Source organism: Coloeus monedula, assembly GCF_965178545.1.
Source record: "Coloeus monedula genome assembly, chromosome: 6".
Classification (NCBI taxonomy): Eukaryota; Metazoa; Chordata; class Aves; order Passeriformes; family Corvidae; genus Coloeus; species Coloeus monedula.
Window position 1 is genome coordinate 44,495,510 of NC_138786.1, and position 26,789 is coordinate 44,522,298.

General features: G+C 39.3%; 1 protein-coding gene across 5 annotated transcripts; it reads right to left on the reverse strand.

Moving 5' to 3' along the window:
* Positions 1-39: 39 nt before the first annotated feature.
* On the reverse strand, positions 40-26,396 carry GTF2A1 (general transcription factor IIA subunit 1). 5 transcript variants are annotated; one of them, XM_082283141.1, is made up of 9 exons: positions 26,196-26,396; positions 19,064-19,165; positions 17,204-17,408; positions 14,822-14,886; positions 12,742-12,817; positions 10,770-10,903; positions 9,559-9,879; positions 7,596-7,685; positions 40-4,555 (listed from the first exon to the last, which is right to left on the reverse strand). In XM_082283141.1, exons 1-9 carry the CDS (start codon positions 26,223-26,225, stop codon positions 4,448-4,450), a joined length of 1,131 nt encoding a protein of 376 aa, XP_082139267.1. In that variant the 5' UTR covers positions 26,226-26,396; the 3' UTR covers positions 40-4,447. The 5 variants fall into 5 exon arrangements, with proteins under 5 accessions (XP_082139267.1, XP_082139268.1, XP_082139265.1 ...); XM_082283142.1 differs by lacking the exon at positions 26,196-26,396 and adding an exon at positions 24,890-25,075; XM_082283139.1 differs by lacking the exon at positions 26,196-26,396 and adding an exon at positions 20,769-20,890.
* Positions 26,397-26,789: the final 393 nt, after the last annotated feature.

Consider the following 26,789-nt stretch of genomic DNA (forward strand, 5'->3'; position numbering starts at 1 on the left):
ACAAATGCACATGCAAGATAGTAAATGAAGTGGCAAACATTTTTAAATAACATCTTTAATTAAAGTTTTTGCAAAGGCAAAATATTAAACTTAAAATAGGTCTTAGTACATCAAAATACTAAGTTCTCTAATTGTATTCCAAGCATGGCCTTTGAAACATAATATCCTGTATATCACAGAGGAGCAACCTTGATCTGCAATTGTACAGAATGAATTTTACAAACATAATAAATATATTTACCCCCTTACACATAACAGTATATGTACAACAGCAGTTGACAATAGTAGCTCAGAACAGCAAAAAAGGATAGTCCCCCACTCCATAATCTATTGGTACCCTATGCACTCTGGAACATGTCTCATTGGATGACTGTACATATAGCTAACCCCAGGTAGTTTTTTCCTGTTTCAAAAAGCTCCTTTTGTTCCACAACATCTAATCCACCAAATAATAATTAAAAAACACACTGCATGAACTGCCTGAAAAAAGTAGACGACATGGAAACCAATGTACTGGTTTTTACACATTTCCCAACCAATCACAGCAATGGGAAAACGAGACTTTAAATGCCAGACACCAATACAGAACAATATGCAAGTTTCTTCATCTTGTATAGTCGCTAATCTCAAAGTCTGAGAAGAACTCTAATCTCAGATGGGGGTGCATGGGTGGTGTGGGATGGCACACAGTAAACCCCACGGTGCTGTGTAAGGCAGCCCAGTATCAATCCAGTGTGCACTGCCCTAAAACCACTGTTCATTTCCTGGACATCTTATTGCATTCTATTAGGAAGCTTTTGCTTTGGGGGAAATTTTGGGGGGGCTTTATTGTTTTTAAAGGAGCTTTTACAAATTGAAGAGATTAAATCAATACGAACTTTAGTTAACAAGGTCTCTAACTCCTTCACTGAAATTAAGAAACTTTACTCTGGTAGTGTTATGTGGTGACATAATTACTGCAAACTGTCAAGTGGTGAAATTATTTTCACAGACTCAATGAAGTTTACTTTAACACTTCTAATTGTGCAGCAGAAAGATAAGAAAACATTTATTTAAAAAATCAGTTACATAACGCAACATGTTTTTTGCTTTCTTCTAGAAAATGTGCTTCGGAATCGCATATCAATCTTGGAAATAAACTCGGACCACAACTGTCACTTTAAATAGTGTTTAGGAAACTGAATGATGTTTAAATGCAAGTTGTAAGTACAATGCAGGAACAAGGAGTATGAAGTCTCAAAGAAATCTTGTTGCTAACTAGCAACTGAGGGGGAATAAAAACATATTTTATTTAAATAGTCCAATAAAATTCCTTATGTGACTAAATTCTCTATTATCTCCTTAAAAGAAAACATTTCAATTTGTTTTCCACTTAGATGGTTTTAAATGATTGCACACACTAAAACCCAACAGAATTAGCACAAAAAAATGTTGCTTTTCTGATTGAAGCACTGCAGGAAATTTACTCTCTCAAGAATCATTGTCAGACTGGCAAAACAGGTATTCTGCAACTGAAAAGGCACAAGACTCAATTTTGCCCAATTGCCCTACAAGTTTCCATCAGCCATCATGGTTGTAATTCTGAAGTTATCTTCCCCATTTTTTTTCCATCATAAAAAAAGGTGCTCCGTTATCTGTGCAAATTTTAACATAAGCCCTCTTGAAACCATTAATTGTTTCCATAATACTGAACTATTTAAATTGGGAGAAAAAAAAAAAGCTATTTCTAAGGGGGGAAAAAATCACTTATGAACATGGGAATCCCTTGCCCTCTGAAAGGAATGGTTTCTTTTGAATCTAATGAAATGGTCTGTTCAGTTATATAGTTAAAACCATGATTAAAAATTCAAGTACAATAATAAAATTAAGCAAACTACATTCTTACAGCAAGCTGCTACAATAAAATGAAATTAAAACATGCTTTTTGACTTAAAAAAAGGAACACTTGATGTAGCAATAAGAGCACAGTTTGGTATGTGCATGGTTTGACTGGCTTTCCCAAAACTTCACAGGTAAGTTTTGTCTTCAAATACAAATATCTGAAAAGCATACCATACAATTAGCTTGCAAGAGGCTGTGCAAGTTCAGAAAGCTTCTAACATCCTTCAGAACAAATTAAGCTTAATTACCTTTAAAATTCAGCTACCCCTTAAAAATAAATAGAGAGGCTATGCAGCTTCTAGTACATGTATGTGGGAGAGAAATATCACTAAGTTCTATGAAAATGAAGTGTTGCACAAGTAAACTGGGTTCCAGTAGTATAAAAAGGACACTATAGCTAAAGGCATGTTTTTTCCTTTTGTTGGTTTGGTTGTGCAGCATTATGGAAATTTTTCTGAAGTCCACTACTTAAGACTTACTGGTAACAGACATGGAATAGGTGAGGGAAGGAATTAGTTGGTACATTATTGATTTCCTTGCAGTTGTACATAGAAGTGTCAACAGTGGTAAAAAAATAAAATATCTGCCTTGTTCAGAAGAAAGCAAACACCAATCAGTTTGAGATACCTTGAAAGCCCCAAGCTAAAAATGCACTCTAAATGATGATCCCATTATTGAAAAATCAATTAGAAAAATCATCAATTAACTTTTCATAAAATTTATGAATGTAGACTGCTTTCTAATAACCATATGGCTCTAGATACGCCTACAGGCAGTTTTAGTCATTATCAATGAGAGCACAGGTGTACAAAATCACAGCAATAAAACCTTCTTTACAATTCGTTGTGATTTTTCTATGTACTACTGACTACAAATGCACTTGGAGGCAAATAAATCAGAGAATGAAAATTAAAGCAGTTGTTACATACTGCTAAAATACACTTGTGACTTTGTTAAATAATGTTTAAGATGTCTCATTCTCAAGCAAAAAAAATAAAGTCAGAAACCATGTCTGCTTCTCATGGTCTTCCCTAATTTAGTTAAAATTATCTTTGCTGTGTCCTTTTTTCATAATCTTTTCAAGCACCCAACAAAATGCAAAATTTTGAGCCACATGAACATTCCTTCCTCAACAGTTTCTGAAGTATAATGCTCATTCCCTCTCCTCACTCAAAAGTAACTGCATTTCCAAAAGCAGGGTTTGCAAGAATGACCTACGCACAAAGAAAAGTTGTTCAACTTCTGAGGTGAGAAAAGGGAAGGAGGGGGGAATAACTTTGTTGCTTTTCACAAATCGAACACAAAAAACCCCCAAACAAATAAACAATAAAAAAGGCAAGTGAAAAAGTGACTACACAAGGTTTAGTGCATCTGACTGCTTGATTTGCTGTTACCAAGACAGCCTAAAGATACTCTAACAAAATTTGTGTTCTCAAAGCTGTGCAGCTCTCTTCACGAAATTACATGCCATCTGGAAACATTAGAGAGATTAACTGCTGCAGGTAACTTCTGGCTATACTTTTTAGTAAAGCAGATCTTTGATTAAGAGTTGCAGCTAGGATGTTAGGATTTTTATGTGATTTTCTGTATTAAAAATTTAGTCATTCCTGTGGTCTGTTAATTATTTGTGGGTGTCTGGACTACATACATAGTAAGCAGGTAAGGGAATGCATCTTTTATGGCATTACCTAGGTATTGGATTCAAAGGGTCTCCAAACCCTTCAAATATGTATTTTTTTTTTAGATCAATGGAAACTTACTTGTTTCAGTTCAGTGATGCTGAACCACCACTAAATAGCAAGAATGCAATTAACAAATTAAGTAATCTGACTTTTGTGGGGGATGAGGTGCTTCAAACTTGAAAAATGCAGCCCTAAATAAAACCTATCACATGAAATTAAAGTAATTTTGAAATATAAATCATCATTTTACCATTTTGTGACTGCTAGGAACAACAACCTGTTTATGGGGAAATGCATTGAAAATAACAAATAGATATAATAATTAATGAGCGTATCAGAATTAAAAATATTTTCCTTATACGAGTTATTTAAAATTTAACACCTTAATTCTTACCCTTCTGTACAAAGCTTGCACGCAGTTTAAGTACGATTCTGACCATCCTCACTACCAAAAGGAAGTGTTCAAAGCAAAGATTTGTACACACAATAAGCATTTTCAGATTAATAATCTATGAAAGGGAATAGTTCCTTCAATCAGTGGAAGAAGTATTTTAAAATCTTAAATCAAGGGCAGGGGGGACAAAGCCTTACATGCTAAATACCAGCTGTAGGTACCTGTATGTAGAATTGATAATTAAGGTATTCCTAACACACAAAACCAGCTCCCAGACAATGCTATAGCTGCTACAGTCCATGGCTTGCTCATCTGAAGTAGTGTCTTTGTTGCCACATTTTACCTTTGTTCCAATACTTTTGTTTATTTCTGATGTGCAGATACACATTTTGATTGGAGTATACATCCAAGTCTCAACCTTTCCTGCTTTTGTTTTGCTTTTTTTTTTCTTCCTTTTACAGGGAGTTCTTTTGTTTTGTCTTTTAAAACTTCACCATTCTGCGTCCCCAATGGCTTTGGAAAATACATAATCTCTTCCATTAAGATTCATGATGCCATCTTTGAGATGAAATTTCCATTTGTTTTTACTTCTGTGAATCTAAAAACAGGGCAAAAATGTTAAACTATTACTTTGCCTCAGAAATAGGTGATAATGCGTAATTATAATGGCAAGAAAAATAACTATTAGACATACATTACTAAATTATTAAAAATACTGAGTGCCACATCCAGTCTTTCCTTAAGCTCCTCCAGGGACAATGACTCCACCACATCCCTGGGCAGCCCATTCCAATGTTCAACAACCCTTTCTGTGAAGAAATTCTTCCTGATGTCCATCCTATTTGTTTAATTTAAAACTAAAGAAAATTGAACAAATTTCAGTCAAAAGGTAGAGGAGTAAACTTTGGAAAACCTAAAAAAAACCACACCCAAACAAAAAACCAACAAAACAAAACCCCCACCACATACTGCAAGCACAGAGCAGACAAATACTTTCAGTCTATCAAAAATTGCATCTGAAAGAGCGAAAGATCACCAGATGACCAGATACTCAAAGAATACAAAGACTTTTCAGAAAGCTGAAATGCTGTCCAAAAGGAAAGTCTATCATAAACTTTTGCAGATGGAACAAAGATGCAATTCTAGATCAAAGATGATCGAGAAAAAGTTAGAATTTTATGTAAGTCATAAACACACGAAGCCCTGCTGCATTTTTTCCATTTTTACCAAGCATAGGAAGTCTCACCATCTACCATTAGTGCTGTAGAAACAGTAACGTAGCACCAAAACAGCTATGACCATATCACTCTACTAATTATTTGCAGTACTGTTTGGTCTGTTCTCACTTAAAGCTGAAAAAAAGACCATCAGTGGCAAAAGTCAGCAAATAAATGAACAAGGAAAGGTCTGGCTTATACACACTACTTGCCCTACTGAATTGCATTCCACAATAATCCCTGATCAGAAACATTTTAGCTGCTGTGAGGTTAGAAGGAGGGTCCTCAGACTAATAAATAACTGAATAAAGATGGGAAAACAAGGGTAAGAACACAGTTTTTACAACAAAATGAGTTCATTCCAGCTAAGATTTGTGCTGGTTAGAATCTACAGAGTTTAAGAGCTCACAAAGAATCTGAAACATGACGAAACGTACTGATCATACAAAAAACCAGTTACTGAAGAGCTGCAGAACGATGTTACTGCCCTAACTCATTATGTAAGAACACAATGGTGGCATTCAAGGCATACGAAGATAGTAACAATGGGGAAAAAAAAAAATCAATTTCAATTTACATGGACAATAAAAGTGGTGGGTTTGAATTAACAATTACAAGCCAGGAAAGAGATTCCAGTGTTCTAAGACTTTCCCATGAGAATATCAGCTCTGTGTTCAGTGGGGCCAAAAGCATACCAGTGCAAAAACTACTGCAGAACATTGCTACACCAGTAAATAAATTGAAGTGTTACCTGTGTTCCTCCCTAAACCATATCTACGGAAAAATAAAACAGATCTGGCGAATGAAAGTAAGAGCAATCAAATGTTTGAACAGTTGTACAAGTAACAACAAAGTGCAGCTCTGATTTCAAAGATATGACTGAGGAGGGTTATGACGGTCTACAATATCGTAAACAGCACAAGAAAGCGAAAAAGAAGATGCTTTAGAACTAGGAAGTATCATATGAAACTAATGGGTTTAAAAACTAAGCGATCCTCCACACATCACACATGCATTTATGAAACTTCTTGTCGTAAGACAAAGTTTTCAAGGATTCAAAAATAATCAAATCGATTTCTGACAAGTAGAGGAAAAAATCCTCTGTTGGCCATTTGAGAAGGCACTTTCTCTTCCTCAAGAGACAGTTCAGAGAAGGATGGTAAAAAGGTCTACATGAGCATTACTACCTGTCTGCCCTTGTCTCATAGTTCCACCACCATCAGCTGATGGAGGACACAGCAGGAGGGAGCTGCTCAGATCTAAGCTGAACCTATGTATTTTACAGACAAACTGAATAATGATTGGTTGAAAAGAGATGGAAGTCCTTTCAGAGCATGTGGCACTGGAAGTTAATGATGGGCACTGTTTCCTACCAAGTTCCCATTCTTAACTTTTAAGAGGATGAGGATTTCAGAGTAGTTCCTGTTGCTCAGCTTCAGCAGCTCCCAATAAGCTTTTCTGACTGCTGTTCTGAGGTCCCTCACTATTCCTTACAATTTGCCTCAAAACAGTTTTGGATTACAGTCTGGAGGAGACAGATGGCTGGATCACTGGTAGATGGATGGCTGGTAGATACTGATACCACTTCATCTTAAATTTTGTGTTGAATCCGATGGCAAGTCTAAGCAGAGTCTGAGCATAACCAAAGACTTGCTAACATAGCCATTCTTTGCAACGTAGGAGCTTTTATTCAACAAGCTTATGGCTTTTTTTTTCTGCTTTAAAAATTATCCCTATTCATTATAGTCCAATTAATCGAGTACAGGAAAAGAAAAAAATCCACATTGAATAATCTGTGTATTACCTCAGGCAAAAGGTTCTGATATCATCTAGACACATTGAAAAAAAAAAACCAGCACAGATGAATCCTTGCACATTCCAGGGAAAACATGATCCCCTGTAATGACTGAATTCTTGCAAGACCATTCAGCAGAATTTAAAGCAAAACAAGCACAAGCATTCCACACTGCCATTTCATATAGCACAATGCATAGCACAGAAAGAGCCTTCTCCTCTGGTAACTATCCTATCATTCAGAAAAGATACTTTTAGTGATCAAGGAACAGTTTTCCGCAAGTCTAAATCCTGATGACTGCTTTTCCTGTTCATAGCCACAATAAATGTACAAACCTCTCCTGATCCCAGAAGACTGTCCTTTTGTTAAAGAGCACAAAAAGACAGGATGAAGAAAAATAAAATGCAGCCAAATTCTTCTAAGCTTTACTCATTACCAAGTTTAGTACAAACATGGTACACAAACCTGTTTTAAAAACAAGAGGTAATTCCCGTATTTCCATTCATATTATAGTCTGTACAGATCTATCTGTACTTAACAGTCACAAAGACACTACTTAAAAATTATGACCTGATAGGAAGAACAGAGAAAGTAGAACTCTTGGATGGTTTTCTGTAGAGATTTACCTTATCATACTGGCACACAACAACATTTTCTGTATCGAACAGTTCTTGTCCTTCCTCGTCACTCACATCATCTTCACTGTTCAGAGGTTCCTGAAAGAAACACATGCAAAAAATTATGTTTGGCAAGATTAGAGCTGTTACTTCAATTATTAACATGAGGCTACAGTGTTGTCTATAAACACAGGACCCAAAATGCAATTGAGGTGGGGAATATTAGGCTTTCCAACAGAGTGCTGATGCTTCCTACCCTCCATCTGGAGAAGATATACTCTTACGAATTTTAGTCTGGAACTTCTGTCCAGGCCAGATTCTGAGCACTGCAGCCTTATGTCACTACAACTACTCTGTTCCTGCTCCTTCACTGCAAATGTTCATACAAAAGTATGCAGGTTTTCATTTTGAGAAAGCATCTAAGCAGTGGAAAGGTGACATCAAATGTGAATAAGCCAAGGAGTTTAATTTTTGAGGGCACATAAGGAGCAATGTGACCATAAAAATAAAACTCCATGGCTTATTCACATTTGATGTACCAAAACTGAAAACAAACTTCAACACACACGCTTTTATGTAACAAACACTTCAGCAGCTAAAACAACCACTAATAAATGCAGAACAACAAATATACTCCCAAATATATATGCGAAGTGGAAGAGTTGCTAGTGAGAGAAGAAGGTGTACTAGAGGTCCTAATTCCATTCAAAGTAATGCTATGTTTAACTGAGTTCAAAATCTTTAAGGAAGTGCTCCACTCAAAGTAGCTGCTGAGGAGCAAAGGAAGCAAAAAATAAAAAGATTTCTGACATGCTGATAATGAAATCTTGGCATCTAAAAAATTCCCTCCAGAATGCTAGCATTAAGGTTAAGGAACACTCAGTATTTAAGAATAATGACCTATACTTAATAAGGCAACTATTAAAACATTCAAACTGACATGAATGCTGAATGATATAATGGAAAAGTGATGTGAACCCAACCTGTAATTTGTAACAGAAAAAATACTGTTAAGACACCACTGTAAATGTACTACAGAAAATCTGATTATTTACAAGTTTTACCTGCCTATCTTGCATGGGTGATACAGACTGTGAAACTGTTCATACTGGCATTTTAAATGGAATCTAAAATAATTGGAAAGGCTGTAGAGAAGTCTGGAAGCAATATGGCAGTTCAAAATGCATTTTAGGGACAGATTTAGGGAGTACGAAGCTTCCTGTCTGAGACGAAGTATCAGTACTTTTAACTTAGTAGTATTCCCCCACCCTCTACCCATTTTATACAATTTCTTATTCTTGTGGGGCTTTTTGGTGCAACACACCAAAACTCAGTAAGAACCACTGCCTGAAGTCCAAAACCAAGCCAACTCAAAGTCTAAATCAAGCACACACTATTAAGAATGCAACAACTCAATCCTGTTCCTGTCTCCGTATTTCATTAAATCAAGGTCAGATGTGTTTCTAGAAGACACTTTATAATCAAATTTGAGTTCTCAGCTTGTTCCTGTGTAACAGAAAGCAATGGAATAGCCAGTGACATACAGGTAGACCACATCTGTTAGTGCTATCAGTGAGCCAAATACTGCTCTCCTTTTTATCAACCTTAACACCCTGCTTTTGTATGCACTTGGTCTCAAGTGAAGTTGACTATTTCTGTTTGCTCATGAAGGTTTCATGATTTCATGACTGACCTCTCCATAACATCAAAAATATTCCTACTGAAGTTTGTTAAATGGCGTTGGTCACAGCTAACTTTTGCTGGGTCGCCCCACATCCTCCCCAGCTGCATTTCAAGGTGCTCTGCTAATACACACCATTTTCACAACTTCAATATTAGAAATAAACTATCTGAAGTACAAGGGTAAAAGTTATATTCTCAAAATTACTGAAACATACTATTATTTGGAATAGACAGTTTTCTTTAAAATACCAAGAAAAAAACTGAACTGAAACACAACCATAACGTTTACCTCTTCAACTTGGCCATCTTCACCCCCATCTTTTTCTTTCTCCTCCTCTTCATCATCATCATACTCTTCTTCCTCATCATCTTCTTCTTCAGATGATGTGTCCCCTGTTCCATCAACTTGGAGAACAAGTGGTGCTTGTGGTTGTGCCTGCTGTTGCTGTGGCTGCTGCTGACCGGCTGCAGGAATCTGTGCTTGAGCTGGTGTAGGGGCAGCCACTGTTGTAGGTATAACTTGAGTTTTATTTCCTGTAAACAGGATCTGCTGAGGCTGAATAATCACTCCTGTCTGCTGGGAAATCCCTCCAGGGAGAGGAGCCAAAACCTGGTGGAATATCATTGTAAGTACTATGGCTGCTAACGACAGACAAACTACCACATCACAGCCTCAAAGAAAAAAATTAAAGCATATCAATCTGGTTTGAACAAATTACGAAGAGTTACAAATATTCCACCTATATCAGGTATATAATTTTAATCACATACCTTCTTTTACTACTTGATGTTCATTTTCTGCATTTTGCATTGCTAAATTCAAGAAAAAATTTTAAAAGTCTATCCATTTTAAAACATGAGCACTACCACCACACTTGAGTTCCAAGCATAGCACTGGAATGTTTTAATTCAAGTAAAAGATGATTTTTAAAAACCTTCTTTATAAAAAAAATTAAACTCTACAAATTGTTAGTCATGCTTAAACTGTATAACTGTGACACTATGATAATATGACTATGTTAAATTCAATGCTAACCCAGTCTGGACAAACAGTTGACCTTGTAGCTGAACAAAAATCTTTCTAAAACATACTGTATTCACTACTAAAATAACCAAGGACTGTGAGTTTTCGGTATTTTGTTCTGCGTGTTATGTGACGCAGAATCATTTCAATTAATTTAAGAGTATGTAGACTAGGATTATGCACATACTATAACTGTCATCAGGAGAAGCACAAAAGAAATTTTAAACTGCAGTCAGTATCTGGCAAGAATAAAAGTGACATTAAAAACAACATTTCAAGATTGTTCATTAAAAAAAACCAAAACAAACAAAAAAACCCACCAAAAACCCCCACCACACTTGACACAACTTTCTCTTTTTTTTAATTTTACCATTTCTGACTTTGTGTTCAACTTGCTCACAAAAACGCAAGCTTCTTTAATAATTACTATTATGGTTTTTTCTTCCAAGTGCTCCTATTCGAAAAATTTCCTTTACCTGCTGAATAACAGGTGCTTGTACCCCGCCAGGCTGCATTTGTGGTATAACCTGCTGCTGTAGAACCACTGGCTGCTGTGGTTGAATAATATACTGAGCTCCATTTGCAGTTCGAACTACTTGGAGGATCTGGCCTGTAGTAAAATAAGGATCAAATTAACCAAATGTACAAGTTCACTTTTAAAACTTTCTTAGTTTGGAAGCTCGTTTCCTGGAAGAATACTAGTTGCAATTAAAAGAGAAACACTAAAACGATTCACTTTCTTCAGTGAAAAGATATTATGCAATTGCAGCTGTGCCAGAAACAAAGAATAGGGTTCTTTACCATCTAAATATGATAATGAGGTATGCAATCCAAAAATAAATTTACTTTTGCAGGCCACAGACTAATCCTTTAGCACAGCACAGTATTTTAAGTAATAGCTCCCACTTAGGAGCATACCTCCTGTTTCAAAAGACAGATTTTACAGCTGGAAAGACAAATTAACATAAACCAAAACAGAAATACAGATATTCACAATACAAAAATTCTATCCACTGCCAACACCATGGTATTTCCAGGGTCCTATGAAATGATGACCTTTCCTCAGAATTTTTCCCTTCTGATTGCCACATTTTAAGTAATTCCTCTGTCCATAACTTTCTTTGCAGCATTATTCGCAGGTGTTTTTTTGGAAAGAAAAAAAAAATCTATCCTTACACATATCGTCCACCTCTCCTTTCTGTTCCCACAATACCTGCACTTGATTTCCTTTTGTCATCCTTTAGCTTTACCATCTTTTACCCTTCATCACTTAACAAAATATGTCCAAGACACAAACACATACTTGGAAATAGCCTGCAATACTGAAAAAAAGCAAGAGCTAAGATACATTCCAGCATTAGTTTTTCACATTTCTTATCAGAAAGGTGGAGTTAAACAGAGAAGAAATTAAATTAGATAATCCTGAACTTTATACATTGCCCTCAGAGATGGATTTCTGTTCTCCCTCCACCGCAAAATGCAAAGCTCTATTTACTGAAAGAGCTAAACATGTCTGAAAGAAGGGACTACCCCAACCCTAGTCTAAGAAATTACTATAAATGTTCAGAACTGAAGTATTACGACGAAAGTAACAAATATGGGCTGCAGATTATTCTGTGCCATAACAAACATAGATGTGCTTCCTTAAAATTGGGAATATTTTGATTTTTAGAACAGCTGCACATTTAAATTTTACGTCAACTATATACCATTGAAGTTTTTAAAACAGGAGGGTTAAGTCTCGGGTGATTCTGAGCATACTAGGTGAACTACTCTGGCAAAAGCAGCAATAGATCTAGAAAATGAGATTTCTCAGGCCTTTATTTTCTGTGCAATATAGATCTATAATCAGGTTTACAAAATCAACATAATATAAAAGTACATTGAATTATCAGATATGCTGATCAAAGTAACATTTAATTATATTCTGAATGCATGGGATAACAGTATTTAGAAACTGTAAATAAGAAATAAAGTTAGAATTGCTAGAAAAGTAAGAAATTCCACTTTGCATGCTTAGCAGGTACAAAAAACCTTAAGACATTGCTTTTCTGAAGCCATGTGGAGTTGCTTTCATAATGGGATCTGAAGTTTCTGCACAGAAATAGTGATACTGCTTTTATACCCAGCACAGTACCTCAGCTCGGATCATGCATCACAAAGCTCAGATGTACACAAAAGGGAAAGACATCAACACCAATCCTTGTGCTTGTAAGTGGGGAAAACTTACACAGACTCTAACCTACAACACCATTAGGGCAGAACCACAAGGTTCATAAGAAAGTCAGGGAGCAAAAAGTGCAGGAATCAAATAAAGAGATTGCACTACCTTGTAAGGGTGGATTCCCAGACTCTGCTTTTTAGCAGTAAATAACAAGAAGTAAGGCCCAGAATGTTTCCCTCTTAAACCCCCTTGAAACTATAGTTTGTTCTCAACATTACGATTACCTGAATTTGTAAGTATCTGCTGAACTGGAGTAACACCAGCGGGGAGAGCCAATGTAGCTGCAGTGGCTGCAGCACTCTGAAATACAAGAAAAGCTTTTTAACCAAAAACATAATATTGACAGTGTTTCATCTCACAACATTCTGCCTGAACATACCTTTTTATTGCTGTTTACAGTGTTTTCTCACAAGCTTCTGCAGCTACTGAAATGCAGGCATTTCAACTGTACATAATACTACATATAAAAATTATTTTATTTTCCTTCTTTAATAGGAAGAAGACTGAAGCAAAATCGCTAAATATCACACCCTAACCCAATTCCATGTGGTTTCTTTGTTTTTCTGCAAGCTCAGCAGATAAACCTCAGCCTTCTCTGCTGATTTATTAATACAGTACAACACTACATTGTTCATGTGGCAACTTTAGTTGCACTTTTTCAAAGCAACTAAGGCTATGGGCCTACAAATCTGAAGAAACATAAGGTACTGAAGCAATGATTATGTTCGCCTGTCTTGTTTTCACAAGGAGTAGTAATTGGGTTTGCACTTTACTTCATTCTGTAAGTGATTTGCATTTCAAGTCCCTCATCACACAGTTCCTTTGAGTAAATCTACACATACTGTGTGCTGACTGTTCACAGAATGACTAATTTTTTCTCTCAAGACAGCTGGTTCGAAGAGAAAGTGGAACTATCAGTGAGTAATGATTTGAACCTGCAAGGAAACTGAATTCCAACACAATTTTGGGAGCTCCAAACACAAGAATCTGTATTAAGCCCTTAACTTGCAGGGGGTGATAGACTTCTCTAGAGGCCTCTCCATTTCAAGGGTCCAACTTCAGCTGCCTATGGAAAAGCCTCCCTTCCCCTACTATAAGGGAACCATGGCCAATTACTCTTTGTTACTGTAAGGAGTTAAACTTTATTACTGGGTAGAGTGCAGATTTCCCATTCAGAAGAAACAGGATCTCCCCATCTGTCTAGTCAGTATAACAATTACAACTTAAATGTTTCTAATAAACACAAACAGTATTTACAGTTGATTGTAACTCTTTGCTGAATGGTAGTTCTCTGTGGTATACAATTCATCAACATTTTGACAGCAGTGGAGTTTAAAAAGCTTGGCATACTCATTTTTTTGATACCCTGAGATAACCGAGACCGGACAAAAACACATATAACTGTTGGATTTGTGAAGTTACAAATCCCATTGAAATGGCTGTCAAACATAAGAAAAAGGTGAATGTTTATGTGCTCTTGGCTTGTGGGTAAATCATGCTATTCAAGTAACAAAGTTCAGGCTCTTTTCTGTAGCAAGATCAGCAGGTAAGGGGAAAGTAAAGGCTAAGAAGGCTGTTCCAGCTTCAAAACTTGTTGCATCATAAAACTTTGATTTATGGGCTTTTATCATAGAACTGGTAAGAATGCTGTGAATTATGATCATAATACACATATTTAACTTATATTAGGGGTTGTTTTCAAAGCTTTGCAAACAACTTATTTTCCTTTAAATTAAGCCAGAGCATTTAAAGCAAGATCAGATAAGCAATATTAAACTCTAGAGAGTGTAAGAAAACTGGTCATTCACTGTAAATGACCGGACTCAGTTCTATATACTGTTACATAATTAGTGAATCAAATTAATGTGACCAGCAAAGATCTTTGTGAAATGCTAAATTATCTCTCATTCAATGTAAACTTTAGTGTGAGCGTATTTAATGCTTTTTCCTGCATCTAGAAAATACCCTATGCTTGCATCACTTGATGGTGGGGTACTGGTACATGAGCACATCATCATGCAGATTCATACCAGCAGTATTCCAATTTCTGATTTTAAAAAAGTTTTGGTTAAACATATTTAAGGTAAGTCGTAGATTTGTTATCAGAACTGAAGTTATAGACTGCTGTTCCTAAATTGCAGTAAGTGCAGCAGCAAAACCCAGAAAGATGGCAGATAGCTTTACCAGTGTGTCTTAAATTACTTTTAAGCATCTGATGACTAATATCAGATTTGTGTTTAGTATTTAATCAAAACAATTTACATAATGACAGAGTAAGCCTGTATAAACTTCTGCTTCTCTTACCATGCCTGATGCATTCATATGTGGTATCAGCTTGGAATCTGGCACAATAACCTGCTGCTGAGGAGCTAGAAACAAAAAAAACCCAGCATTTAATGAAAAGTACACAATCTGCCCAAAATAACATCCAAGGCAGAGCAAATTAGAAAGACTATCACCCAAACATCAGTTGAGCTTCATCACAAAAACAAATAAGCAGTCTCTAGCATTACTAAGTTTTACTCTCAAGACAATATTCAACAGCAGCTCTGAGGGGTGATATGACTACTTTGCCTTCATAGATCTTATTTCAAGGGCTTCATTTATCTATTCTGAATCTAGGTAAAGCAAGACTGAAAATATATTTCTGAAATTAAAGGTATTAGTGAAATGTTGATAAAATTGATGATGTCCAGTATCAGAGTTCTTCAAAAACAAAAGTAGTTAACTTTTAAAACAGACTTAAGCAAGGATTATTCCAAGATGAAGAGTAACAGGATGCTGCAGTTAGCCTGAGCTATGTGCAGTCAGCACAGATGTACACTCATGATCTTCACTGTTTTTCTAATGCAGCAGAAGCAGATGAAATGTGATAAACCACCTGTCCCACACAACAAAGCAGTTTTGGTGTTCTAAAGGAAAGAGACAGCTAAACTGTACAAACAACCTGTTGATCATCTCGAAGTGCATGTGTCCGAGTCTATGGAACAAGCAGGTTGCCACTGCTATTATCAGTGACAGTAAACTTGAATGTGACAGAGCAATTTGAATGAATTAATCATTGACAAACTATTGTCCACCCAATCCTTTAAACAAATGACACTTAAGAATATTAGGAATAAGAGTTTCTGGGAAAGAGTCTGGGGTAGGAAATCTCACAACCTTGTACAGAGATCTGAGGGCATCTCCAACTTTCAAGGAAATGAAGGAGGGCAAAAGTTTAAGGAAATCTCATGAACCTGTGCCAGGACCACAGAAAGGACAGCAGGAGTCTCCATGACAACCATTCTGATTCCTCCCTGGGACTGCACCAGGTCATGTGAAGAACTACTATACCATCTCCACCATGGAACAGGGAAGTCAAGTAATTCATGAAACTGCACCTCTGCGATGGAAGTACTTTGATATCCTAATTTTATTTGGTCTCCATGCTGTCATTTGGTCATAAGCCAAAACACTAGGCAACAATAAATCAGCTTTAAGCGTGTTACCCCGGGAGCACAGGGAACAACCTCCATGTTCCAGGGCAGGGAACGCGGTCACGGAGCCGCGGCTGCTCCGCCAAGGGGCCGCCAGAGGGCGCGGTGAGCGGCCGCCCCTGCGGAGGCCCCGAGCCTTTGCAGCCGCCGCGTTTATTGAGACGCTTTCATCTCAAAATTAATTTCATCCCAACGCACAAAACTGATTTATGTCTAGCCAAAATAAAAAGTACTATAAAAGAAAATAAGCAACCAACACGATCTTTCCCTCCCCCTCAAAAAAGTGCCCCAAACCAACCACAAAAGGACAACTAAAACGACACCATGGAAAAACTAGTCACATTAGTTCTGTATTGTGTTCAATGTATGGTGGTTGGGTTTTGGCTGGTTTTGTGGGGAAGGATATCAACCCGTATCTATCTTTTGTGCCTATGACAACACAGGTCCTCTGATCCATGAAATCTGTCAAGAAGACTGAAGTCTGTGACTACCACAGAAATATTTTAGGTCACGAACTTAACACACTGAAAACTCAATCAAGCCTTTCATACGTAGCAGATATGTTTACTGTGCATACATGCAGTAAAATCCAGTAGTATTTATCTCAGTTTTCAAATGAAATTATAATTGCTGAAAAAGTTTTTAATTATTAATGAATACTCAGGACAGTAACTACAGGAAACAATACCATTATTCCTAGCTAAAATACACCTTGTACATCCACATCTACAGTGTGCCATCTTTTAAGACAAAAAAAAACCCCCCCAACATATATTCAGACTATTGTACAAGTATTTTTCATGTCCTAGCATTGAGTTATGCCAACCAATAATGGTTTTCTGAAAAAAGTTGCTCCTGATGACATTACCACCTCATGACTGAACTGTCAACTGCTTATGTATATATTGGTTTGAACTTAGAGCTGCTAATGGAATTTTGAAAGTCATGCACTCTGAAAGCATGTTATGTTGTAGGAGACCAAGAGAAGAATTCAGCTTTTTCAAAATCTTCTAAAGAATGTGACTTAAAACAAATACCAAAACACTTTTCACCAAGACAGCTTTCTTGACCCATTGAATAGAGAGGCCAAGTAGAAAGACAAAAAGTTAACCACCAGACAAGCATCCTGCCCTAGATTTAAGATATGCTAAGGAGCTGGACTAACTTCAGAGTCTTTTTGCCAGAGTGTTTAGAGATTATGTCTGACCTTGCTGAGATGCTGGAATAAGGACCTGTTGTGGCTGAGACTGCTGCTGCACAGTCTGCTGCGGCTGAGGTGTGTGATGGTGGTGGTGATGATGCTGCTGTTGCTGCTGCTGCTGTTGCTGTTGTTGCACCTGCAATAAAAGCTGCTGCTCTTCTGAATGGAAGCCATCTACAGCCTTAGACTGCATCAGCTTGTTCTCCCACAGCTAGTTTGGAAAAGGAAAGAGAAATATCTGTGTTCGACTTTTACTCAACAGGATTTGTAACGATGTAACAACAGTACTCCAAAATTGAGTTTGTTTTCACTGTTTATTTTGTGCAAAAAGCCCAAAAAGCCTTCAGGCAGATATAGACAAAAGGTAACTCCACAGAGTGAAGAAAAGAAATTAAATATCCCTTGTCAGCCCAAGATTAAGCTTTAACATTCTTCTTTCTTCCAAGTGTGGAAGATTCACAACAACCCTAATAGAAGCATGAATTTAGATAAACTAGGAACTTTAAGTAAGACTTCAAGTTTTCCATTTCCCTATATTCCTTCTTTCTTACCTCTTTAATCACAAAAATAATTCTTTATTACAACTTTCCTCAAGCCATTTCTTCTTGGAACTCCTCAATAAAAGTTGCTTAAAGACCACTGCCTCCTAACATGTTTCAACAGAAGCTACCAGTATACCTAAGATAATGCCTCTCTACAATCATTTATACAGTTTCTACCACAATATCAAATTCAGCTTCTCCAGCCCTACACTTCTTTATGTCAGCTGACATATCACCAAAGGACAGACGCAGATGCAAAAGTGCAGCTCTTGTGAAAAAAGCAACACAAGTATTCTGTAATACATCTGAGTCAAAAAGACTACGGGCACCCGGGACTCATGATTTCAAAATCTGCTTAGGGCTCCCTTCTTCTTCAATACTTCATTTTCCTTCTTGTCTCTTTCCTCATTAATTTTTTCTGACATCATTTGCGGAACACATCTGTGACACAAATACCAAAGCACTTTTTTTATAGCGCTTACTGTGTTTCCATCAAGACAGGTCATGGTCTCATGGGAAAAGTCTTCACCTGTTTCTGTCTAGTCAAACTCAATTTGTTTCCCACTCCATCTATTTTTTAATACTTCAAAAATACTGTGAATGTGGAACACCACGCTCGCTGAAGAAGATGAGACAAGATGGCACCTACTTTCCCGGTTTCCTTTATTTTTGCAGCGCTGTTTTGCCTTTTTTTTCCCCCCTTCTTTTTCCCTTCCCCTTCCAAGGGCTTTTTTAACTCATTAAGAATTTGAGGAAAGACATAGGAGACCCACTAGAGCTCAGGTTAACATCCTGCCTTTATTTTGGACCTTTGGTTTTACACTCCATGTAAAACAATTCTGAATCAGAGCTTCAGGCAAGTGTGGTGCATACAGTGTGATTTATTACGTACCAACCTCCAAACGACAATACTTTTGCAAACAACAAACCATACATACAAAAATCTGAAAATGCATCAACAATGCAACTCTTCTTCAAAAAGACAAAAACATCAAGCAGTGCAGACATTTTATTTTTCCTGCAGAGAAACACTAAGAACTGTCTGTCTCTAAAATAAACATATATTTCCTTTTTAAAGATGCAGTGTTTTGGGGATCAAAGTAACACTGCATTCAGATGACTGCTGATATCAGATTAGGGAAAATTAACAAAGTGAGCAGATCTGTCTATATAACAATTCAAATGGTATGGGGGCTACAGATATGCAGATTACAGTGCCTAATCAACTAAAAATTAGTATTTCTACTGTGAACAACAGCAGCCAGATTTGGAAACTAACTGCTGTATTGGTCTATTTTAAAAAGAACTTTTAAGTTCAACTTACTGTTTTGAGTTCCATGAGAACTTGTTCATCCACTCCTTCATCCAGAAAAACTTCTCTGACATCATTAATGACATCTTCAATTACAGACCTGTACAATTTAGGCTTTAAAAAAAAAAAGTAACTAGTCAGCACTGTTTTGAAAAAAATCTGTCACTTTAACATTAAAATAAGATTTCCCCCCGACGAAAAACTGCATTTCAGAATACGCCACATGTTTCCGAGTGACTGAAATATCCAGGCAGGTGTAAATCAGGAAGAACATCTCAAACAAGGTGAAAAGGGAAGGGACTGCTCACTATCCTTTGTGACGTAACTACAGCACAAGAGTTACCAAGCCGTGAAGAGCATAATTTAAAACAGAGAAAAGGAGATTGTTTTCCATTCACTCAATTTGTTTTCTGCTTGTACATATAGATCCTAAATACACAAAAATGCTTGGTTGTGTGCAAAATGCATTAAAGAACATTCAAAGTTTGAAAGTATATTAAAGACAGGAAAAGAAACTTGCTAGTGCTTACTACTTCAACAGGCACCAAGATCAGAATGATCCTGAGCTGAAAAAAAAATTGAAGGCTCAAAAAACTGGAAGGATTCATGTGAATGTCCTGTTCTTCCTTACGTATTTGTTTTGAGAAACTCTTGAAGACTTCTGTTTTCAATCAGTACTTATGCTTTCACATTTCAATTTTTCCATTTTAGGGAAATACTAAAAATATGTTATTATTACACTGCTTTCACACCTAAACGATCAAAAATAAAGTGAATTGACAGTTCACTTTAGGTTGCCAAAAGAACTTCTGGAGCCTCCATTCCTGGAGACACTCAAAAGCCATCTGGACATCGTCCTGGGTTCTAGCTGGCCCTGCTTGTGCAAGTGGATTGCAAGAAGACCTCCAGAGGTCCCTTCCAATTTCAACTATTTTGTGAATTTTAAAATGAAGGTACAATTTAAAACAGAGAATGCAAACACTTAACATCAATTAAAGCACAAAATTTGATTCACAGAACCACACGAGAACTGTACTATGCACATGCTGTACCTTTTAAACAGTACAGCTTGGACCTCTCTTTGTATGTATGAACCTCAATGGGATTTTGGCTGGGCTTAAATATCTGTGCCATCTAATTGCAAGGTAGCACTACAAGCTGTAAATTATGGTTGATCAGTCTTGCAGCCTGTGAACCATATATATACTTCAGTGACCAAGACTGCTCCTTGGGCTGGGAGTATACCAATTTTAAACTGATCAGAAAGTAGCCACAACTTTCTCCAATCTGTCATTCCCCACTGCCTAACTCCCTTATGCAATAAATCCTGAATGATGCCACATACATCAGACACGCTGTATATATGCAAAACAATCATCCTATACTGGTGCAGTGGGTTTGACACTCCAGGAAGGCTGTACCTCCAATGCACACACAGGAAATCTGCACCAAACACAAGTAGTTAGCCCAGAGGTGCTGGAACTACACAAATTTACTGCATGCATTGAAGCATTTATTTTATGCACAGACATTAGCTTAATGCATTCCAGAAGTATTGAATTTGTTGCAGACATGCTAAAGAGTATATTGCACACGTTATGGAACTGTTATGCCTAAATTATGGAATAATGTAGGGAGACTAGTAGCACGTGATTTAGTAATCCACTGAAAATGTGAGTGGTCAATAAAGCACAAAAAGGAAGCTGAAAATCTTTACCTTTAGATGCAGGGAGAAAAAAAAAGGAAAATAAAACTTAAGAAAGTGCATTAAGATTACAAGGGAATAAAAGAACATATTTGGAACCTGGAAATAAGCAGTCTGAGGGCTGCTTAAGGCATTATGTCCTTACTGTTTAAAAAAACCTCTGCACTGGGGCATGCTCAAGTTTGTTGGGTTTTTGTTTGTTTGGTTGGTTTTTTTTGGGTTTTTTGTTTGTTTTTTACAACCCCCGCCCCAGTCCCTCCCACCAAAAAAGAGAAAGAAATGCAAAAATAAACCAAAAAACCCCAACAAAACCCAACAAACCACTCTATGTTACTGATCACATTTCAGATTTAAAACATGCTGCTGCAGATCAAGGAGCTGAAATGTTATCATTTATCCTTTTGTTACCTGTCTTTCAAAAAAATACCACTAAAAATTTCTGGCTTCAAGTCACAGGGTAAGTTTGCCATCCTTAACAACTACATTTACAGCACCTATGTCCACAGCTTCTCCAAAAGAAACAAAACATACCATACTGCATGCTCACTTACCCAGGTTTCAAATACTGCATTAACTGAGCTTATAAACATTGAAACAGACTTTCAAAGCCAGCCTTGAGTGCTAGTATTTTAAACCTGTGTAGTAACTCAAATACCAAGCACCATTAACAGGATTATTTTTCCACTTAATTCGTAACAGATGCAAAAAGACATTCCACTTAATAATATTAAGTCCTATTATTTCTATAATTAAACAAATTGCATGAAGCTTATACGATTCACTAGCACGGAAATACTACTTAACCTATTCCATATATTGTTCCTTATTATATTAAAAGCATCTGTTCCTTAATGCCAAAACCACATTCTACAAATAAACATGCTTAACCTCAAGCATGTAAGTTACTTTATTTAAGTCAAGAGAAGTACCTGTGTGCCTCAAATTACAATCAAAATTCCTGCAGGATGGAGGGTGCATTTTCTCCTTTAATCCTCCTCTCCCTAAATTACCTCTTAGGTCTACTTTTCTAATAAATGGGATTTTACACAAACAGGCCCTAAAAATTTCCACCAGTAGATACTTCCTCCTATCTCCACAATCAGGTATTTCTGTCAGGTTTATTTACAAAGCCTTCTGAGTCTATAAAGCCCTGTAAGAAAGATACCAAACTGACTCTACAGCCCAACAGTCTGCTTGGAAATTTCCTTTATTCCCTATGTAGGTAAGAGAAAAAACAAATTAAAGCAGATACTGGTTTCTAGCGTCCAGCATCAGTTTAGCAAGACCTCAGAAAGGCAGGTTAAGAGCACATATGTTTAATCTGCCATTGCTGACACAGGATCCTTCTGCATTACTTCCAACAGTCCAAGCAAGTGGCTAAGTTCCCCAAAACAAGACAGTCCTGCAGGGGTGGAGTGAGCCAAGGACCATGCAGGTTTACAAGCCCACCAGCAGTCTGTATACGCATGTATCCTTCTGCATGAGCCTCACAGTGCACTGGAACTCAAAATGGGTCAGAATTTTCAGACACTGTTCTAATCACACAGTAATATACATGGTACACTCATGGCTCTGTGATTAGGAGGAAGAAAAGAGAGAACAAAATATTTGCATGCTTATAATGAAGCAGTATCTGCCTGATTTTACCTATAAACATTTACATAATACTCAGAAATATCCTGTCCAGTTGAAATTCTCTTTTGTACACTCCTACTGAACAGCCAGCCCAGGTGGATGGAACATCTCCCACGCTGGGGGCAGCAATGCCTTCAAGAGACATTTACAGTGGAATTTTGAAGAGCATCACAGAATGCTCTTTTCCTACCTCAAAAGAGCATATCCTGTAAGATTACAAAACAGTCATAAGTTCCAGGCTTTAAAAGAAAGGACACTGTATTGTTTTCAACATACACTAGGTGTTAGCTTTAAGTATTATTTATACGATGCTGAAGCTGTTTATATAAGCCATCTAAGACACTGGAGTTGAATGACAATTTTCATACACTGCTTACTCAAAAAATAAATACAATTCCTGAATAAGTCTAAAGATGGGATAGTAGGTGAGCTTTCCAACAAGTTTCTGCATTAAGTCAGAGAAAGCAATGAGAACAAATGGAAACTTTAAAAATTGCTATTAAAATAATTGTGCTTTCATCTGGTTTATATTAAAGTGTCTCCCTCATAAAGAGTACATTGCTGTAAATGTCAAGCTCTTTTAAGAGCAAAATATTCAAATCACTCTTCAATAAACACTATTCCAAGCACTTACTACAGATTAAAGACAACAATTAAAATTCCTGATTTATTAGATACAACCACAAACACATAGAAAAGATTTGGAATCTACTATTTCCCCCTCCAGGAACATAAGGGAATGATTATATTTTACTTTCTCTGTGCATCTTGTAAAGAAAACTCTTGAGTATGGTGACACTGCTACACACACACTCCAAATCCAGGAGCAAGCAGCAAGCTATTTTAAGAAATGCCACATGCCTTTGGGGGCTTACACTTCCCACATTCCTTCCGCTTCAAGGGTACAAAAACTGCAATCCTTTGTAATTATTATCACAACACCTGGGATTTCAGAAGTTTCGATTTCTAATAACCAACACATTATGGAGAGACAGACCACAGCATGCTTTGTACATTTGAAAACAGTTTGATCCTGGTTGCTTCTGCAGCCGTCCCTGAGACACTGCTAATTTTCTCCCAGACGTGCAGTTACCGCTGTAAGCCAGCCACATGCAGCCAGAAGGGCACACCGTAAAGGTAACTACTTCTAGTCTCAATTACATCAAAGATGTGCATAAAAAAAAGTAACACAAATAATCTACATTGTTATGTTGTTGTGGACTTTTACAAATATATTACCTTCATCCCCTGTAAAATCTTATACTACATATAACTGTTAACATCTAGTACTTGTCCTTTATTGCAGAGAACAGATTTCTAGCAATTTGGATTTGATCAGATGCTGACGTGATGCCATTGACACATTAGGCTCCAAGTCCAGCTTCCTAAAGTCACATGGTTGCAGCACTTCAAAATGTTCCTACTCATCTTTGGCAACCCTTGGGTAAGCTATGTATTTCTTGCTACTGAATGAGACCCAATTCGACAAAATTGTAGGATTTTACTACTTAATTGAAAACTAACCTAAAGCATACCTATTTGAAACATGCTTATTTTAAGCTTGGCTTTTACTATTCCAAACATTGACACCTTTCAAAAAGAACTTCCAGTACAGAAATACAGTGAAAGAAAACAAGTTGTAGTAAATTGTTGAGTCAAAAATATTTAGAAGTACTCTGGAGATTATTCAACATATATATTTTTTGCTATTCAGTACCACCGTGGTCAAGAGAGAGAAGCAAAACCCCTAATTTATTACACAGAAATAGATCCTTTTCTTACAATCAAAACACAAAGCAAGAAGTTTATAAACAGAAGGACAACTAAGATTCAAATCACACACATTCAGTATGCAGCCTGCTGAGTAACTGCCCTCTGTGTAACAGCTGACTACTCTCCTAGAATTTTCTGATGCAAAAGCTGACAAAATATCAAGTCAAAGATGTTTCCTTGCAATTGCATAAACCTAACTGACAAGCAGGTCTGTAAAATTTCAGATTTGGAAAAGAAAACTAAGACACTTTGCATTTTCTTTCATATATTTTGTACTACACCAAATACTGTAATGAAACCGAGTAGTGAAAATTCCAAACCCACTGCTCTGGCTGGACTGCACTAAAATATTTGTAGACTTTAGACACCAGAAACACACAAATCACTGAGTAGCATCTGCAGCCCATGATCCATACATAGAACTTGAATATTAGCTTCACTTTTGGGGAAGACAGCTGTAGTCAGACCTTGGCAAAGCACCATAAAATAAATACCACGACTCTCCTTGATACACTGGGAAAGAACCGTTTAAATACTCCTTTCCCCACGAAGCAGAAAAGCTACTTTGAAGACTTACAGGAGCACAGGAACGTGTGCGAGCCGTATGCCAGGGACAAAAAACCCCAAACCCAAAACAAACAAAAACCCCACACCAAAACCAACCAAGCAAAATAAAAAATATTTTAAAAAATAAAAAAAAAAAAGGAAGGAAAAGGTAAACAGACTCAAATGCACGAGGAGATGAAAACTGTCTTTGTGCAATGCATAGAAGCAAAGGAAAGCCCATTGACACAGGCTAGAAGACACCTTCACCCCCGCAAAGCACCACCGCTCCGCAGGCCGGTGGCGACGGGGACGGGCGGCGCTGAGGGAAGAGAGCGCGGTGAGAAAGGCCGGTCGGGATCCGAGGGACAAGCCGCCCGTCTCCCAGCCTCCGCCGCGGACGCATGCACCTCCCAGCCCGCGCTCCGCGGCTCGCTCCCTATTTAAAGGCTGATGTGGTGTTTAAATGGAGAGGCGGTGACGTGGGGCTGGAAAGCACCTTCCCATCCTAGCAGAGTCTATATTAGAGAGCGGCAATAGCGCTATATAAACAGGGCAGCCACAGGGAGGAGGAACACAAGGAGCAGGGAGGCAGAAAGGCAGGGGGAAGCCATGATGGATCTGAGAGCCACAAACAAGGGGGCCGAGCCCGCCGCCGGGACGCCGGGTTTGTCTCCTCCAGCGCTTCGGGGCGGGGGTCGCGGCCGGGGGCGCGCCGGGGAGCGGAGCGGCGGCCGTGGGGGCTCGGTGGCAGCGCAGGTCTGTGTGACTGCTTGTTGCAAACCTCTGTGAGTACAAGTGCAGCAGCGAGCCACCCGCCAAGGTGCAGAAAGCACGAGAAGGGAACGGGGCAGAGGTTTGGGGCTTTTTGTTTTTTTCCCCCTTCTCTCTTTTAAAAATAAATACTGCCTCGCTTGCCAGAGTTGAGGGCTTTCGCCTGGCTTAGCCGATCCGGTCGGACTGGGATAAGTGCTTTTCAACCATCGTCTCCTTCTTACAAAGCAACATAAAATGGCTCCAGCGGAGCCCGGGCGGGCTTCCCCGACACCGCAAAACCGAAACCTGGCTCGGGCGCCCCTTCCCCTCGCCTCGGGGCGGGCGTTAGCGCCCGCGCTCCTCCGGCTCTCGCCCCTTCCCCGGGCGCCTCCCGCCGGCGGCGGCGGCGCCCCCCGCCCGACGCCCCTTCCTTCCCTTCCCCGCCGGACCCCCGGCCTCCCCGCGGGGCCGCCCCCGGGCCGCCGCCCCGCGCCCCCGCCGCTCCGCTCCCACCGCCTCTCTCTCCCCGCCGCCGGGCGCCACAAGTTGGCTGCCGCCGCGGGGGCGAGGCTGCCCCGCGCCCCCCGCCGCCCCTGCTCGCCGAGGGGCCGGGACCGCCCGAGGCGGGCGGCGGGAGGGAAGGGAGTGCGGGGGAGGGGGCGGCGGGCCCCGCCGGCCCCCTCCCTCCGTGCTGCCCCCGGGGCCCCCCTCGCCCCCCGACCCGGTCCTTACCACGGGGTTTGTGTTAGTCGAGCTCGCCATGTCCCGAGCCCCCCGGGACGCCCCCAACCGCGGGGGGGGGAGTCGCCCCTAAAACAATAAACCTGCCCGGCTGAGTCCCCCCAGCGCCCGCGCGTCCCGCCCCGGCTCACGGGCGGCCCCGCGGCCTGTGCCGGGCTCGCTCGCGGCCCCGGGGCTGCAGCCGCCGCGCTGCCGCCTCGCCCCTTTATATAGCGCGAGCCGAGCGCTGCGCGAGCGGCCGGCGAGCGGGGGACGCGGGCGGGGGAGCGCGAGGCACCGCGAGAGCTGCCGCGAGACCGCGCCGGGCCCGGCGGCATCACGTGGGGCGCCCCGCCCCTGCCTCCATGACAGCTACCGAGGCGGAAGCGGGTGCGCGAGGCTGCGCGGCCGGGCCCTACCGAGGCGGAAGCGGCTCCCGCTCGCGCCAGGGCGCTGTCCCCGCCCGGCGCGTGACCTCACGGGGCGCGCGCGGCAGGCGGCGGTGGGGGCCGGGCGGTCCCTGGCGGCGGGCGGGAGGAAAACACGGAATTGTTTAGTTTGGAAAGACCTGTGAGACCATGGAGCCCAGCCAGTGACCGAACACCC

Excerpts from the sequence above, each read along its gene's own strand:
- GTF2A1 (XM_082283139.1), bottom strand. The coding sequence starts at position 20,846 with ATGTTCTTTTATTCCCTTGTAATCTTAATGCACTTTCTTAAGTTTTAT. Across the intron at positions 17,409-19,063 it reads TTCTCATGGAACTCAAAACA|CTGTGGGAGAACAAGCTGAT; the intron begins GTAAGTTGAACT and ends TTTCCAAACTAG. Across the intron at positions 9,880-10,769 it reads AAGCACCTGTTATTCAGCAG|GTTTTGGCTCCTCTCCCTGG; the intron begins GTAAAGGAAATT and ends ATATTCCACCAG.